The following is an 18,766-nucleotide window of genomic DNA, read 5'->3' on the forward strand; positions in this document are numbered from 1 at the left end:
GCGGTGCACTCAAAGTACCTGGAGGCGGATTACCAATTTGTCTTGCCATAAACTCAATTCCGGCAAGATGAGTTGGATATTGGGGAGGTGTCATGCGGGAAGTGTCAGCCATCGTGGCGGTCAAGTACATGGACAATAGGGTATTCGAGCCCGAGACCGAGATCGAGCCCGAGCCTGCCTGGCTTGATTCGCCTCAGCCCCTCCTCCCTTTAGCCGCCTTCGCCTCCTAGGACCCTTGCGGCCGACGGTGCCCACGGGAGGACCCTCTGCATCGGTGGTCTTGCCTTCAACCTCTTGTGAGGCGTTGTCTGACCCACCCTCACTAGACGAGTATTGGCCACCCGTCGTGTGCTTCGTGCGTTTCAAGCTCGAGCCCGTGCTGGACTGGACACCGCCAGCCCACCTTTCAACGTCTCTGACCGCCTCCCAAACATCGACATGTTTGAATTCTTTGCAGTTGTCGTCAAAAAAGACTCGCAAAGCCGCTCTCAGAATGTCGGCTCCACTGGCTTCGCTTTGGTAATTCGCCGCTTCATTCTTGTAGATTCCGCAAAAAATTTTTACATCTCTGTCGACTCGGTCAAAATGACTGCGGAGCATCTTCATGGTGCGGCGGTGGGCCCCCTTCGGCTTGTTCTCGTTGTAGGCGTCGGTGACCTTTTCCCAAAAATACTTGCGAGTTTGTTGATTCCCGATGATGGGATCGTACGAGACGTTGACCCAAGCGTTGAACAGAGTCACCGTCTCCTTGCGGTTGTATGGATGATGCCCGATATCCTCCTCCTCTGTGTTCTCTTCCTCCTCTTCCTCCACGGCGTCGAATGCGCGACCCCCGGAGCTTCCACCGCCTCGTGCTCATTCCGGAGTGGGTTCATCCAGAAAATTCTCCCTTATTTGGGATAATCCCTGCGAATACCTCGGGGCGGAGGGACGAGCGTATGCATCCACATAAAAAAGGGGTGGTTGGTACGCCGCCGGCGTCGACGAACCGGAACCACCCAAGACATTGTATATGCCCCCAGTCGCCAAACGTGTTCAAGTCATAGCCGCCGGAGCCGTCAGAGTTTCCGTCGCCGGACATTTTGAGATGAAAATTGTAGAGGTGAGATGAAAATTGGAGATGAAAGAGAGATGATTTGAGAAGAATAGATGTGTGTTTGTGTGTATAATGAGGATGAAAGAGGAGTATTTATAGAGTAAAAAAAAAAAGAAAAAATACTGTTGAACGGTAAAAAAACGGTAACATTACCGTTTTAATATTTTTTTTAATTAAAATTGATTTTTTTACAAAAAAATGATTTATTGCATCAGCATGATGACGCCCACTCGCGGGCCGGCGAGTGGGCGTCACGCCTAGCGCCAGCGCGCACCATGTGGCGCTGGCGCGTGGCGAGACGTCTCGCCAGCCCACCCTTCGGGACGAGACGCCCGCCGAGACGAGATCGAGATGGAGGGCTGCAACGCCGTCTCCCTGTCGTCTCGTCTCTCTGAGACGAGATAGAGACAGCAACGAGACGCGTTGCGGATGACCTTAGTAAGAGAGAATGGAAAAAAAGTAAGCGAGAAGTTGAAAACTTTCATTTTTTAAATGTGCTCTATTTTTCGTGGACAATAAAAAATGGCAAATGTGCCCTATTTTTCATAGACGGAGGGAGTATAATATAATAAGTACTGCTACTACATTTGAGTGCTTCTTGAAAATATGAGCCTGTTACAAAATATTTCTAAATTTTCTACTTGAATATATGTAATTAAGATTTTATTACATTATTATTATTATTATTATGGTGGTGGTTGTTGTTATTAATTTTTGATATATTTTTTTGTAAATATAATATAAAATGATAGTATATTTATATAAAATTCAAAGATTTGAAATATTTTTACAACAGAGGAAGTGGTTACTAATTTATTTTACAATTTTACTCCAAATTGATAATCTTTTAACTATCTATCGATATTCATAAGAATAATTAATTAAACGACTATTCAAAATTGTGTGTGATCATTGAATTCGATATATAGCTATATTATAAATCAAAATCGCAAATATTACTAATTTGACATAGATGGTATAATTAATTTAGAGTCTAATTATAACTAATATTAAGTCTTTTTACTGTAATAGGTTCTATCAAATAAATTGTAAATAACATATACTCCGTATTTAATATAATAAATACAGTACGTTCTATCAAATAGTAATAAATTGTACGTATACAATACTTCCCCCATCCAACAAGAATATACACTATTTCCTTTTTAGTCCGTCCCACAAGAATATGCAGTTTCTAATTTTAAAAAGTCATTTCTCTCTAATGAGATGAGACCAATTCTCCACCAATAATACTTTTATTACTTAGTCTTTCTACCTCTCTCTTACTTTACCGATTTTACATTAAAACTCGTGCCGACCCCAAAGTGCATATTCTTTGGGGACGTAAGGAGTAACACTTAAGTAGGGTAGTGATAAAATGCGAACTTTATGTATCATACAAACTATAAACTATGATCTGGAATGTTAGAAAATGTCAATAGATGACAAAATAGTGGCAACAGAAAATATCAACACAGCATCAACTGTTGACACTGTATTGATATTTTCTGTTGCTGTCATATGTTAACATTTTCTAACAGTTCAGATCATAGTTTAAAATTTGTACAATATTTAAAGTTTACGTTTAATGTCCTTTTATATCAATATTCCCTTAGAAAGTTAGAAACATAATTTTGTACTCTCAAACACGAAATATTATTGAGTAAAGGGTCATAATTTAATTAGGGCGGCCTGTTTTCAGATAGTAACATATCTCGAAGGCCCAATCCAACAATCATTTCTCACACCCTCAAAATTATCACCGATAAATTGTGAGGAAAAAATAACAAAGATTTAGAGCTGCAGCAATGGCAGAAGCTGAGTTAAAGTGGAAAAATACCGCCCTTCTTGTAATTGATATGCAGGTCTTTCAATTTTCTTGCTTGTAAGCTTATGTTTTCTCTTATTCCTTCGTAATCTTATGCTGTGGATCAAAATTCACTCTGTTTTTTGTAGAAAGATTTCATTCATCCCGGCGGTCCGGTGCATGTTATAGGCGGCGCAGCTATTGTTCCAAATGTTGTTAAGGCCGTTGAACAAGCTCGAAGCCGTCAAATTCCTATTATTTGGGTGCTCTCTTGCTTTTATCTGCTCCAATTCTCTGTTTTTTAACACTGCAAATTTAGTTGCCTTGATTCGCGTAATGTTCAATTTTTATTCAAATGGAGCTATAAAATTGGATTATAGATTTTTTTAGCCGATATAATACCCTGAATTTAATGTAAAATGTGAAATTTGTTGCATTCTGAATTTTGATATGTAGAAAGTTTGAGCTTGAGATCATAATGGTGTTAATGTGCTATGGACTTATACAAATGGATGATAGATATTTTTATGCTAATATTATCCCTTGGGTTTGAATATTGTGGAAAGTGAAATTTTAATTTGTTGTATTCGGAATTTTGAGATTGAGAGGAGTCATAGTTTAATGTTGGATGTCTGACTTTTCATACAGAGTTGTAGAAATGGATGATAGTTATTTGTTGAGCTTGAGAGGAATCCTAATGTTGGAAATGTGATAAATGGTTATAGGTTGTGCGAGAGCATGATCCATTGGGGAGAGATGTAGAGTTGTTCCGCAGGCATTGGTATGCTGCTGATGAACCAAAACCGACTTCAAAGGGTAGCGTGGGTGCAGAATTGGTTCATGGGCTGGTCATCGAAGATGGTGATTATAAGCTGGTGAAGACGAGGTTTAGCGCCTTTTTTAACACACATCTTCACTCATATCTTCAGGGTGCTGGAATTAATAAGTTAGTAATCACTGGTAATATAATGTTTGGAAAACCTTATGTTTTTTTTTGTGATTAGAGGATATCATGCTTTTAATCTGGTGGATACCTTGTTCAGGTGTTCAAACTCCAAACTGTATCCGGCAGACTGTCTTTGATGCCGTTTCATTAGATTATCATAAAGTCACGGTCATTGTTGATGCAACCGCTGCTGCCACACCTGATGTACACATTGGTAAAAGATCGAAAACTATACTCAATTGTTTCCTTGTGTTGCTTAATGTGGTTCTTTTCATTAGATAGGAATAGTTTTGGGGGAAAACAGAATGTAACGAGAAGTACGTGCCCTTTGCATTTGGATAAATTTAGTTACAGGAAACTTGATAGCAAAAGATAAGAGTTATGACAATTAGGTTACAGTCATGAATCGTTAATTTGAACTTTTGATGATTGGTGCTGTAATTTTCTAGCAGGATTTGGAGTTAGATGTTTTAGGTTCGTGTTGAAGCAACTTCATTGACCGCTTATTCAATAAAGTGTATAAGGTTGCAAACTAATACTATAATGTATTCCTTCAGCTAATATATATGACATGACAAACATTGGAGTGGCAACGCCAACTCTAGAAGAATGGTGTAAGATCGAAGGTTAGCATGTTTGGCTTGGCTGCGGCTCGGAAGCTGGAGCAACTATGCTATTGCTTGGGCAGAAGGCGTTGTCAACATCAAGTGTTCCGTGTTATGTATGGTGGAGAGGATCCTCTCGTAAATACAGTTCATATCGTTAGCTCAGGATGTTGTGTGTGTAAACTATACTGGTTATTGACGTGTGATAGAAATAACCTGTGATAGTGATTGTATAAATGCATAATTATATTCATTTTGTGGTTTGTACCGTGAATTTGGCATAAAAAAACATATTGCTTTCATTGAGAGTTGAACTCAAGACCTCCGCTTACTAAATGGGTGCTCTAACCAACTGAGCTATGAAAGCTTCTTGTTTGGTATTCTTTGTTATGAATACTAACTTACACTTCAAATTTGGAAATATCATCTACCTTGTTATAAAATCGCATCTTTAAAAAAAAAAAAAAACTAAACTCCTCTCCTGCTTTCTTTTCTCAAACATGTTTAAATATTGCTTTGAATTAAAATAAACGAAATGGGCCACACTTTTCAAAAGAAAAATTTATGTATCTTAATTGTTAATTGTGCCCGGTAATCTTATTATTTCAATTTTTCATGCATTTCCAGCATAACAATTTTTCATGCATTTCTAGCATAACAATTTTTCTTATAAAACAAAATCCATAAAAAAAAATTAAGATAATTTTATGAGGATTCCAACAAAATTCTAATTGCATATTTTTTTTCACAAGCAAAATTTTGCATGAAAAAAATGTAACGCATAAATTGAGATTTTCCACAAATATCTACATTGAAAATATTCGATCTTATGTAACTTGAGATTTGAATAAATTCGGATCAACATTAGCAACCATTCAAAATATATTTTCCACGTATATCTAGGTTAAAGAATATTTAATCCTCAGTAACTTGAGATTTATAAATAATCCTACAATATAGAATGACTTTGTTCAATTTATTTATTATTTTTACTAATTCTGTGTACCAAATAAACCGTAAATATTTGCAAAAAATCTTGAAAACCAATTTTCATTTTATAAGTGGATACCAATCAACTAAATAAATTAAACCTCGAGCTTTGATTTATATGAATTTTGTAAAATTAAAAATTCCAATAACAATTTTTAATGCATTAGAGTCAAAATAAATATATAAATCGAAACGAACAACGTTAAAAATGCGTTAAACGAGAATGGTGGAGCTTAAATAAGGTATGTAGCATATCATTTGTCTACAGTATACATCGATACACACCAGATCGAACTAACACGGGCCTTAGAAGTAGCAAAACTGAAGCCGTATACAATAACTTGTGGCAAAAATGCAACAAATTGAAACTCCAAACATATTTATAAGCAGCCATTGATGAACTTAGTATGTGAATCTGCAAACAGTACAATACAGAGAGCAGATGAATATGTGAGATGAATGAATTATAACGCATAATCAACATTTCACCTTATTCACTAGCAAATTTACTTGCTCTCTGTACATCTCCTTTAGATCAACAATATCAGCACGGAGTTCTTCCAACTACACAAATTGTCCATTTCAATATCTCCACTTTGAATTTTTCAAATGAAAGCTAACATAAAAGGTGTTTTAATTTGAAATAGTCTCCAGATAAGTTGTCTTTCTTCCGATACAAATGCATCATGGTGGAATAAACTGAGATACCTCTTCATCACGTTCATCCATCAGCTCCAGTGCAGCTGAGTGTCTCCTTCTGAGTGCTTCTAGTTCTGCTCGAATTCCTGGTAGTGTAGCTGCTTCTGTCCGTAACTTTTCACACTGCATGTACAATCCATAGCCATTACAGGAGGAGGAGGGCGGACGTTAAAAGAATTTTTTTTCAGTAACTAGGAGGGTTTTGATCTGATCTTATATATTCTGGAGTTATAATCCTGCTCTACAGCAATAGCAACCTAACTAGCTTGATAGATCAAAAGGAACTCATGAGCTTGCAAATCACACACAAAGAAGGTGAAAGACAACAACAAAACCTCACCTCTGCAGTTAGTTTGACTAATTCTTCTGCAAGCGAGTCACGAATGGATTCCAAAGAAGCCTGATGGATAGAAAAACTCCAGTTACTGGAAAGATTCTAAACAGAAGACCTTCTTACGCGGATAATTAAGAGGTACTTTTGCATAATTATCACTAGGTGTAGTAAACTGAACCAGATATTGCTCCATACCAATCTTGAAGCATATGATGCAAGCTCTCCCTCCTTTTGACGAAGAGCAGCCTCAAAAGTGTTGGATGTCACACTCTTCATATAATACGGACTCACCGCACCATTCCCAACACTTCTATTCTCGGAAAAGGTTTCAGATGAGCCCAAAGTCGTCTGCAAGAAAAAACTTTCTTCCATACTGCTCAAGCTGCTTGCACTCGAAATCTTACGAGTCAAATTGCCTGTTAAAATTGAACGTCAAATCATCAGTAGACGAAACATATATGTTTCTTGTGTATAGCAGATGGGAATTACCACTATCAAATGCAGCTGACTTCTGCCTAGCTATGGGAACTTGATTAGGGACAGTAGAAGACTGAATACGGGCAGCCCTTTCCTGATCCAGACAAGCAGCCTTTTCCCGCTCTAGTTCCTGTTTGAGTATAACAACCTTAGCAATAAGCTAGTGTGAGAACTAAAACTTGAACTAATTTTCAATCATTAATTTAACCATATAAGGCATTCTCCTAGGATTGTTTGAGATCCCGGGCAAACAAAAGGAGCAGTCTAGCCCGAAAAGTAAAACCAAAAAAAAGAACAATATTTGCAGCATTAAGCATTACAAGAAGTCAAGAACAAAGTTAGGATAATAAAGAAATTTATGGCTAAAACTAAAATTGCTACCTGTTGAAGAAGCTCTTGATGCATCAGTGCATCATGCAACTCCTCCTTAGTTCCTTCAATTCTTCTTCGAGCTGATTCACATGACTTTCATTGGTGTCAGCTTCCTCCTTCAAAGCAAGATATTCCTGCCTATGTTCAGCTGCTTTATGTCTCTCCTTTTCAAGAGATCTTGTCAGCTGTGTCTGCTCAGCTCTAAGGCATGATATCTGCAGAACTCCTCTACCATAAGCTGATCTTCAATATAAGTAGCTAATTTACTTAAATCAAGTATCTGAGTAAGAATACCTGAGCTTCAAGGACATTTATCCGAGATAAAGTTTGAGTTAAACGTTCACTAATAGACAGTTCCTTTTCCTCTGCAGCAGCAGCATTTGCCTCTGCTTCCTGTATGTAGGTCAAGAATTAATTTAGGTGCATAAAAACCGTAATCACATGTAAGAGGCAAATTGTTCAGAAACCTGAAGCCGTGAGTTTAGAGATCTCTCTACAGCAGCCCAAGCTTCAGTCCTTCTGGCTGCTGTTTCCTGAGATTAATCATTATACATGAATGAGTACCGCAAGACAAGCAAGTCTAATCATCTAAAAAGATACTGAGCACACAGCAACACCTGTATTGCTTCAATCTGCCTTAAAAGAGGTCTGGTAGAGTCGGGAACTTGTGTTATTAACTCCTCGCACCTATGTTCACTCGCCTGGAGAAATGATTCCACATTAAATGATAGACATTGAGATCCTTTTCCAGCAAGAAAATCTATCATCACAAAGGACAGACTTACTTGATATCTTTTTTGAAGATCTTCAATATCCTTACGAAGCATATCTTCTCTAAAAACTGCCTGGAAGAGAGTAAAGGTAACTGTCAGTTTTGTACTAGGCGATGAATGAATATCCACAATCTTCTTCTGTGAAACTAACCTGCTGCTCCGTTCTCATCAGTGTTTGCCTTAATCCTTCAAGAGTTTGAACTAGCATACTTTCACGCTCCTCAGCCTCTCTTAGGCGACTTTCTAGTTCAGTTCTCGCTTCAGTATTTGCACGTGCCTCTGCTAATGTTATGGCCTCTTTTGCTGCAGTAAGAGCAATTGTGTAGTATTCTTTTTGAGCAGCAAGTTCAGCTTGATGTTTTCCTACAGTTTCTTGGAGCAGATTTTCAGTTGCTGCCTTGTCTCTTTTTAAGCTCTCTACTGTATTCTCTTCAACCTATTAATGAAATTTACATAAATTCCAAATGACAGAATAACAACGTAAAGATCTTGAAGCCATATGACAGAGTATAGAAAGATCTTGAAGGCGTTGTATGAAATGTTTAGTGAGTGCCTCATGGAAAGAACTGTATTAAAAAACTATAAAGACAGTGATTCATGAAAATATCACAACAAACACAGGAGCGCATCCCTTTTCATTTGTTATACTATGTTTGCTGCAAGCAAAAAAGAATCAAGTAATTCCAGAATCACATGACACTAGAGATGCAAAACGAAGAATTTAACTAAAATGCATTTCAAGTGTAAAATAAATATACTAATTCAATTGTCCAAACATTTTCATATTGAATTGTATAGACATACAATAGTCGCAAATTTGCAATTTCTGCAGAGATGCTTATAATAAATGGGATCCCATTCCTTATTATCAAAATATATCTATGAAAAACAGAAAATTACAGGCCTACCTCAAACATTTGCAAGATGCATAGAATTGGTAACTTAGCACAATAAATAAAGGATGTTAAACTATTAAAAAGCCTTACATGTAGATAACACAGATAAAAAATACATGTAGCTTCATAAGGAATCATTTCTTCTCTTCCTCAAGCTCTCTGATCTAGCTTCCAATAAATTTGACAGATGAATTAAAGCATCAAAATATGTCAGGCTGAAAATTCGCACTGAAAAAATAACATGATCCAAAAAAATGAACACCTGTGCCCTCAACTTTCTGATATGACCTTCCTGAGCAGCTTGCTTTTTCGAGAGCTGTTCCCCTGGAGATTAATGTGGCATCAGAGTTTCAATGCCAGTTGTAATCTAAACTTACTGAAGCATCCATATGAATGAAAAGTATTGGAACTTGGAAGATGATTTTAAATTAACTTTAACCAGTTATTGTGAGTAGCAGAGAATAAGATTGTGTAAACACAGGACAAAACAAGAATACACATTTGAAAAAAGGTCCAGTTCATCAAGCAAGAAAACCTAGTCAAAATGTTCACTGAAGAGCTCCTTGAAATTTTCTTCTACTTCTTTCTTATTCTGTGGAAAAATCTCCTTAATGTTTTTCGATACCTGTTTCCTACAACATCTGTGAGAACTGAGAAGCTAGAGACATAAATAGGGTAAAAGTAACCACAGAGAGCCATTCATGTCATATTAATACATATTCTCATACATGCAATTAAAGTTTCAAAGCAAATAACTCAATTATGTCCTCTCTTAGAGACTTCATCTTTTGTTTCTTCTATCCCGAGATTTATCCTAGTTCATAAATTTACATACTTTTCGTATAAAGATGATTCAGTTTACACTTTCATGTGATATTGGATGTTGTTTAAGCTGTTTGAAATAATTGGTTGATATTATGCTGTTCCAAGAAAATCACACCTTCTGCCATCACTTGGGTGATTATTTCATCCTTTTCTTTCAGGAGAGCTGCAGCATCACTTTTCTTATTTTGTTCTCTACGCAGTGTATCTCTTTCCCTAGTGAGAGAATAAACCTGAAATAAAGGAATTCTTAAAGGAAATCTTAACTCCACTGATCTTAATAAAACAAATAACTCATAGAATATTAATTGTAGAACTTAGCACGTTAGGCCTGTGTAGAGCAAATAGCTAAAAATGGAAGTCAAGAGATCAATATAACCAGAGTAAATCTGATGTAGTTTAAGAGAGACAGCGAACTTGCTACTGGTCAGTTATTGAATATGTAAGTTAAAATAACAAATGAAACTAGTGGTACTATTATTTAATATTGACCTTTTATAATCTGAAATAAATGAGTGCGGTTAGGAACAGAAAATAATGAAATGATTAAAATGAAGTCTATCTTCTTAATTTCTTGCTTCATCTCTAGACAATTAGACATGTGATAAAACTAACGTCAAGGAAAGCGAGACAAACAAACAGTACACAGTCAAATAACTCGTTCCACGTCCTCAAAAATCAATCAAAATTAAGTATAAATTGTATAACCACTCTCAATGAATTAAAATTATTAAATGTTCAAAATGTCCTTTTCCATTGCTGCCATTAAGATAACAGTGTGCTGTATCTATGTGAAAACATACTGAGCATCATTGGACAAGAAGCATATCAAATACTAATACTCAGGGTTATGAAATTGTTGAATGGATGCACATAAAATTAGTTAACCTGGGAAGAGATATGGAAGACTTAATTGTATGTGATAGTTCATAAGTATTTTAAACTTATATGGGCTCATCAAAATTTATATTACAAAATATCAGGGCCTACATCAAGTGGACAGTGATCTTGTACTCAAATGTATTATGCAACAAGTGCAACCATATACAAAATAAAACATGCAAAACTATACCTTTCTCTCAAGTACTGCCACCTTCTGATGATAGTCCTCTCGTAGAGATTCAACTTCAGCTTCATTTGTTTTTCTCTGGAAATCACTTTAGCCAGTTAATAAATGGTTCATAGATCTGTCAAAATATGTTCGTGGGTAACTGTGTTAGAAAACGTTGTGGTTGTAACATGCATAAGAATGTGGATAGATGCACATGGATACCTCATGACACAAACTCAGCTAAAAGACAGCTGAATACGATTAGGTATTGGTGAGACCACAGAAAAGAAACCAGAAGATATCATATGATATGTTAGATTCACAGTGTCACTATATTCAATAAATAGAGAAGGGCCAACTACACTTGAAAGTTAGAAGCCAGAGATATGGATCAAGCTTTCCTTTTGTACAACCAACGTGATCATTATTATATTTTCTTCTTTACTCTTTTCTCACAGGACTTACATGCCCCAGCTTTACTTGGCTCTTAGAGTAGATTTATGCGCTGATGTGCCACTTTTTTTTCTGTGAAGTTGCATTTCTTATCAGAATATAAACCCCACTATAGCATTTCCTTGCTCTAATTTCAAGCTTTTACACTTGATTGAGTAAGTATCCTGTTTCCTGTTTCTGAATTCTAGTCAGTACTCACAAGAAATCAATTGTTGATTTGTCTAGTAATACATGGTAAAAGCATAGAGTGCATACTTATTCCAAAGACCACGATCAGCCAAGAAAGTCCAGCAGTAAAAAAAACAAGAGGCCTTATGTTATTATGTGACTCTCTGGGAAAGAACTAAACTGTTGAGGTGCTCTCCTGCTTTATTAACTAACATCCACCATGTTAGTATGCCTTGAATCTGTTTCCTAATTGGGATAAGATTATGTTTCCTAATTGGGATAGGATTATGTTTCCGAATTAGAATAGGATCTCATGTGTGCCTATTTATATAAGAGTAGAGCACATAGTTTCTGTGATCGTGATCTTAGATCTGAAATCTGTAACTGCAGTCATAATACAATTTGTTTTCCGTTCTTGCCCGTGGATGTAGCCAATTGGCGAACCACGTAAATATGTGTCTTCTTTACGTTCTTTCGTTTGTCGATTACATAATTGCTCTATTATGTCACAACAAACTGGTATCAAAGCTTGGTTTTCGGACTAGGGTTTTGAATTCCGCATCTGTTAGGGTTTCTGTGTTAATCAATCAAGATGTCTACTCTGAACGTGAAGGTCGACAAATTCACCGGGAGAAATAGTTTTGGCTTATGGCAGATCAAGATGCGATCCCTGCTGAAGCAGCAGTGTTTGTGGGCACCGCTCAAAACAAAGAAGGCAATGGAGGATGATGAGGAGTGGACAACCTTAGACGAAAAGGCCCACTCGACCATCATGTTGTGCCTGTCTGACGATGTTATCATCGAAGTTGCTGATCAGGAGACTGCTGCTGCCCTTTGGACGAAGTTGGAGAGCCTATACATGAAGAAGTCTCTAATCAACAAGTTTCTCCTGAAGCAACGTTTGTTTCGATTACGCATGCATGAAGGTATGCTCCTTCAGGATCATCTGGAAAATTTGAACAAAATTTTGCTGGATTTGCGTAATGTTGATGTCATGAGCTGTTAGTTGCCCGTGGAGGGCAAATTTGAGGCAAGGATGAAAAAATTTGTTTGTTTGGTATTATGATGATGCATTTGGAAGGAGGATTCAAGTCAAGGTGGAGATTTGTTAATATGCCTTGAATCTGTTTCCTAATTGGGATAGGATTATGTTTCCTAATTGGGGTAGGATTATGTTTCCGAATTAGGATAGGATTTCATGTGTGCCTATTTATATGTGAGTAGAGCACATAGTTCTGTGACCGTGATCTTAGATTTGAAATCTGTAATGCAGTCATAATACAATTTATTCTCCGTTCTTGCCCGTGGATGTAGCCAATTGGCGAACCACGTAAATCTGTGTCTTCTTTTACGTTTTTTCGTTTGTCGATTACACAATTGCTCTATTCTGTCACAACACATCATGATAATGGAACACAAATCTGGCAACATACTTTATGTACATGTGAATTAACTAATGACTGGAAGCAAGATACATCGGCCTGTAAATACCTCATCACCATCTTTCAAGTAACATGTTAACTCACAACTAGTTGTAGTTGTATTATACTACCTCCGTCCCGTAAAAATAGAAACTATTTCCATTTTAGTATGTCCCTTAAAAATAGAAACTTTCTATTTCAGAAAGTGGACCCCACAATCCACTAACACTACTTTCACTATTTTTTCTCTTCCTCTCTCTTAATTTATCCATTTTTCTCCCCCTCTCTTACTTTACCAATTGCGCATTAAAACCCGTGCCGTTTCAAAAGTTTCTACTTTTCAAGGTCAGAAGTAGTATAAAATAACAAATCAGATGTCAAGAGTTCATATTCTATCCTCTCAAAAGTGAGGTTCCTTGTGCAACATCTTTAATTGCTAGAAAAACGGTGTGGGTTCAAATCCAAAAAGTGATGATAAATTTAGAACGAAAAGGTGATAATAAAGTAACAACAGTGTGGGCTCAGTAAAATTTTTTAATGAAATAGCAACCACTCACCTTTAATTCATCAATTACAGTTTTTAGCTGCTCGTTTTCATTCATCAACCTTGCAATTTCCCTCGTTTTCATTCATCAACCTTGCAATTTCCTCAGCCTTGGCCTGGGAGATAAAGAGGAGAGGGAGAATGGCTCTAATTACTTCTCTTTAAGAAAAATTACAAGACTTTCATATGCATAAAACAAAAGAGAGTAACAAGATTGCTGGATGTTCTTAAATGCTCCTTCAAATGTTATAAGCTCATATCCAAAGAGGAACATAACAAAAGAAATGCTATGGTAAGGAATATTTGGAGAATAGATTAATTTTGTTCGGGCTTCTTGCTATAGAATGGCATTAGAGCCCAATTTTCGGAGAAGCACCTTTCATAACACACATCAATTGGACAATAAAATAGATTAATTTTGTTCGGGCTTCTCTAGTTTATAAAATTTTTCCATAGTTAGAGGAATAGGAATAAACTCTTTTGCTGTTTGAACAATGCATGCTGGGAATAGTTTGTATCAGCATATAACGCATGCCACACTCCAAGAATAAGTACTATAACTTCAATACCTGTGCCTGTCTAGCAGCCCCATGCAATGCAGCTTCCATCATTTTCATTTCCTTCATCACTTTCTCATGTTCAGCCACAGAATCTGCAATATTAGAAGAGTTGCTAGCAGAACTCATCCGTTCCTTTACATATTTTCCCAAATGCTGCTTTTGATCAACTGAATCCGAGACAGCATCAGTGAGAGGTGTGACCAAATCTGAGGCTGCTTTTGAAGCCTCCACCTTGTTATATTCTAAACTAGAACGATTGTCAGCACAACTATCTTCTGCTTCTGTGGTGCTAACAGGAACATCTGAGACGTGTGATTCTCTGCTTTCATTTGGGCCTTGCAGAGAAGCATCCTGTGTTTGGTCTGGCAAACCATCATCAACATCTGTTTTGGCATTTTCATCATCTATGCTCTTAGACAAACTAGTAGCATCACCAATATTTGAAAGAGAAGAACTATCTCCAACTGTATCTCCAGAACTTATGGATTCTGGTTGTAGTGACTCCAACAATGTAGAAGATATTATTTCTGACCCCTTCTCCTGAAGATTGTCAGTGGATCCAGGTTGCACAGTCTCAGACAATTTGGGAATTACTTCTTCTAACCTCTCCTCCTCTTGAAGGTTGCTTGTAGATTCTGTATGCTGTACCTCTTCAGATTTTTGTTCAAAAGCTTCAACAGGAATTGGAGGTGAAACCACTACAGCTTCACTGTGGTCAGAAGCAGCATTCTCTTCTGCCTCCTCACTGGTATCCTTTATTTTTCCTTTAGATCCTGTTTCCACTTCTGTATCTCTTAATTCTTCTTTTACTCCTTCTCCCCCAGGAATCACTTCACTTTTTTGATTAACTGAGTTCTCATCCTCAACTTGTTTATCCTTGATAGAGGATGTAGGATCTAAGGCGACAGGCATATCTGGTGACTCGACAGTATCTTTGCCACCTCTCTGACCCATCAACCCAGCAGTAGGTTCGAACAACGCATTCTCGTCAGTAGCTGAAGGCCATATTCCCGATGCTGTTATACAGAAACTAGCACTATTAATCGATTGCCAATCACAATGTGCTACCAACAGACTTTAGTTTAGGAACTACTTCAACTAGATTTTTACAAAACCACACTGGAAACATGTAGTCCATTTTCGAAAAAATACTAATACATCTCTGAATATGCAATAAACTTATTAGTAGGATTATAGCCTAGCAAAACCTCAAGAAGCTAAAAGCAGCAAAATACATGCACCAATATAGTTCAAACTACAGTAACAAATCTTAAACTATTTCAAAACTTAGCAATTCTTATTATCTAAATGGACATGCCAAATCAAACGATAGATCTTACCATTAACCATGAAAACAGAAAATTCAATACAAAATGCAACTAATGAACAAAATTCGCAAAACAACTTACCCTCACTGTCACTAGCAGCAGCCGCAGCATCAGCATCAGATTTCTCCTCGATCCCAAGCGCACTATCGAAGTTCTTTTCGATGTTCTTCACACTTTCACTCAGCTTATTCACCGCCCCAGCAAAATCTAAGTTCCCCAACGAGACTTTTCCACTGAACCACGCCATGTTTTCAATCAGGCCGCTTAATCCACTCTACCAAATATCGCATTCACATCATCCGAGCTGCCAAACCGATCAAATCACGTGCCCCAGCCCTCCAAAAGGAAAACGGAGAGATTTCACTCAATTGAGATCATCTCTACATCATTCAGAAAGAAGAAAATTGAGATCGAGTTGTGTTTATTGCTGATCAGTTTTGGAATAAGCGGTGTTTTTAGAATGAAATCGGAAATATGAGAATTGGGGATTTGGAAGCCACGGATCCGTTAATGCGGAGCTGGATTGCAAACGAACTTTAACCGACATAAATTTTAACACTAATTATTAAAATGTCTATACAAAGATGATTGATTAAACACCAACGAGGATTACAGAACTTCAAACATAGTATAGTAGTAGTAGTATTTGAATTTATCTATATTCCTAAAATATATATTCACATTCTTCCATATGGTTTACTAACAAAAATAATTACACTCATTTTATATAGCAATTGTTAGTCCTAATTGAAATTATTGATTTTGTACACAATCATGCTACTTTAAAGTTTGTATTGGCGGTTGAAAACTATAAAAGTAAGGTTAGTATAATTATTTTTATGTAGTAAGGCTAGTAGAGCAATTATGTAGCAATTCAAAAAACACTTCATCACCTAACTCAATTCTAATAAGTCTTACGTATATTTTTATAGATAAATAAATAGTAAGTATAAATTTTAAAGGTTGTTTCATGATAGATTCGAATCTCCTTTTATAGTAACGGAATGCTACAAATTGAGGTAGAAAGTAGTAACACATTTACACAGAATACAACACGGATCACCTCTCCTTTTATAATCACATATGTTACAAAATGAGGTAGAAAGTAGTACTAACACATTTACAGAGAACACAGCATGGATCACTAAAGAAAGTTGTGTGCATCTTCACATTACTGCCCCAGTATATCTGATATTGACTTGCTGACTTTTTGAGATAGTTCTTGCCTATATATACAGAGAAAGAGAAGGGGTAGTAATTAGCATAAACGGCGCCTGCAAAGACTCTGAAAAGATCGTTTGAACACTAAAACGGTAGAAAATGTATGCAGCAAAGATGAAGCAAGGCGAATGTGCTGCCTTAATGCTTATGAACTTGATGAAGCAACAGAAATGTGAGGTAACTATTACTATGTCGTTCATATTACTCATCACAGATGATCAAACTAGCAAAAGAGTATACGAATGCAATGATACGACTTGAGGAGTTATCTTACCGGTCAGGTTTGAATAAGAGATATCGGTATGTGAACCACTGAAATCAAAATTCAAATGTTAGTAGTTTGATATGAAATTACTGAGTAGTCTACCTCCTTCGGATGAGAAGTTCCCAGAGGTAAGCCCTAGAACTATGGAAATATCCGTCACTTACAGAAGCAAACAACAGCCCGATGAGCTCAAGCAGACTTGGAACAACAGGAAGTTTGTCGATGGCCTGTTTTGAAATCAGGATGGAAAATTTCAACAAAAGCAGTGGAAAGCAGTCATATTTTACGACAGAAAAATGAAAGACTGACTAAAAAAGAGCAACAAATAGTCTTATGAGAATAGAAGATAAAGTTAAGTGTGGCAAGAACTACCTATTCTAAATATCGACTACTATATTCATCTAAAAAATTCTAGAAAACAGAAGTGTCGCATGTACTAAAAATATGAACAAAGGATAATAATTTCACATCTACATATATGGCAGAATGAAGAATAAAGAGGAATAACTATAGCTGGCATGATAAGATTGTTGAAGTTGTGGAAACTATGAAATTAGTTGAAGAACCCCTGACACGAAACTGGTGGATTTTACTTCAAATTATTTTCTAATAGTATTAACTAAATAAACCCTCATGGTTGTGTGGGTTTACATTTTTCCCTTTGCCACATCTTTTTCTAGTTTCATTGTGTAGCAGATATCAGACTGACTACTTGCAAACAAGTTCTTCGTTATCTATTGACAAGAACAGAAAGATATTACCGTCACAATATTAACCGCTGCCCAGAAACCAACAACACCTGCGAATCCTAGACCAATCAGAGCCACCCGATCTTCAGAATTGTCCCACTAGACAAAGGAGTTGAAAAGTAAAGAAGATCAGCTCCAAAAAAAGGAAGAGCGGATATGGGGGGAATCAGTATTTTGACACAGGGGAGCATTCGGGCGATTACGCAAATGACTCACAATATCGAAGATTCTGAGCTTTCTCCGGTGGCCTTTGCTACCACTCCAAAGCGATCGAGTCTCTCTACTAGACATTAAATAAGAAGCTTCAGTTCCAATACAGACGCAAGAATAACTTTGACAGATATAGTTAATGTCTAGCAAACAAAAGAAGCAAGCCAAAAGCATATGCTAGTTCAAAAATACAACTCCTTAAGTGAGCATTTGATATAACCTTCAAAACAAGAGTTAGTATAGCATAACACCACCAGTGTCTATAAGCAGAAAATATGCTTCATTGGGGGCTAATTTTAGCACTAAAATTATCTTCAAAATCATACTCCTATATTATCAATAAGCTGACTTGAACATGCTACATACTTTTTAGAGTATTCCCCATTCATACAACTTGATCATCCAAGAAATTCAATCCAGATTGAGACGGAATTGACTTTAATTTGAAGCGTGGCAAAGTTTCAATTACAGCAAAATTATCTACACCAACTAAAACTACTTCAATTTCAGTAACAATTCAGAAAAGCAAAAGCAGGAGATACCTCTGGCTGCCGGAAATGCGAATCTCTGAGGCATCCCAGAAATGGGTTTTCTTCCATTGACCACCATCAACGGTGGGGAAGGCATCCTTGTCAAGATTGAAGCCATCTAACACAAAATTCAGCGGAGTAAAGTGGTGATGGATATTATCAATTATGCGTTGAATTTATCCCCAATTTATAGGAAGCAGAGAAGCTCTGATGTTGGAATTCACCTTGCCGTGGAGAGAGAAGTTGTTGAGAATTTGATTTTATTTAAAACTTTAAAAATAAATTAGTACTGGTGAGGTGACGTGATCAATAGGCCTATAAGCTCATTTACTATTATTATTATTATTATTATTATTATTATTAAATTTCAAATAAGGAATAAATGACCAATAATAGTAATGGGACTCCTCAACTCAAATTATAAATTCTAATAAAATATTAATGTACAC

At 36.7% G+C, this 18,766-nt stretch overlaps 1 protein-coding gene, 1 non-coding gene and 1 pseudogene across 2 annotated transcripts; 1 reads left to right on the forward strand and 2 right to left on the reverse strand.

Moving 5' to 3' along the window:
- Positions 1-2,818: 2,818 nt before the first annotated feature.
- Positions 2,819-4,756, forward strand: LOC121745407 (probable inactive nicotinamidase At3g16190). The gene is made up of 5 exons (XM_042139301.1): positions 2,819-2,961; positions 3,053-3,166; positions 3,629-3,863; positions 3,947-4,063; positions 4,407-4,756. Exons 1-5 carry the CDS (start codon positions 2,905-2,907, stop codon positions 4,478-4,480), a joined length of 597 nt encoding a protein of 198 aa, XP_041995235.1. The 5' UTR covers positions 2,819-2,904; the 3' UTR covers positions 4,481-4,756.
- Positions 4,749-4,821, reverse strand: TRNAT-AGU. Its single transcript has one exon. It is a non-coding gene; the product is annotated as a tRNA-Thr (tRNA).
- Positions 4,822-5,653: 832 nt separating this feature from the next.
- Positions 5,654-18,582, reverse strand: LOC121745408 (annotated as a pseudogene).
- Between the last annotated feature and the right edge of the window lie 184 nt (positions 18,583-18,766).

The sequence above is a fragment of the Salvia splendens genome, chromosome 8 (assembly GCF_004379255.2).
Source record: "Salvia splendens isolate huo1 chromosome 8, SspV2, whole genome shotgun sequence".
NCBI classification, from domain to species: domain Eukaryota; kingdom Viridiplantae; phylum Streptophyta; class Magnoliopsida; order Lamiales; family Lamiaceae; genus Salvia; species Salvia splendens.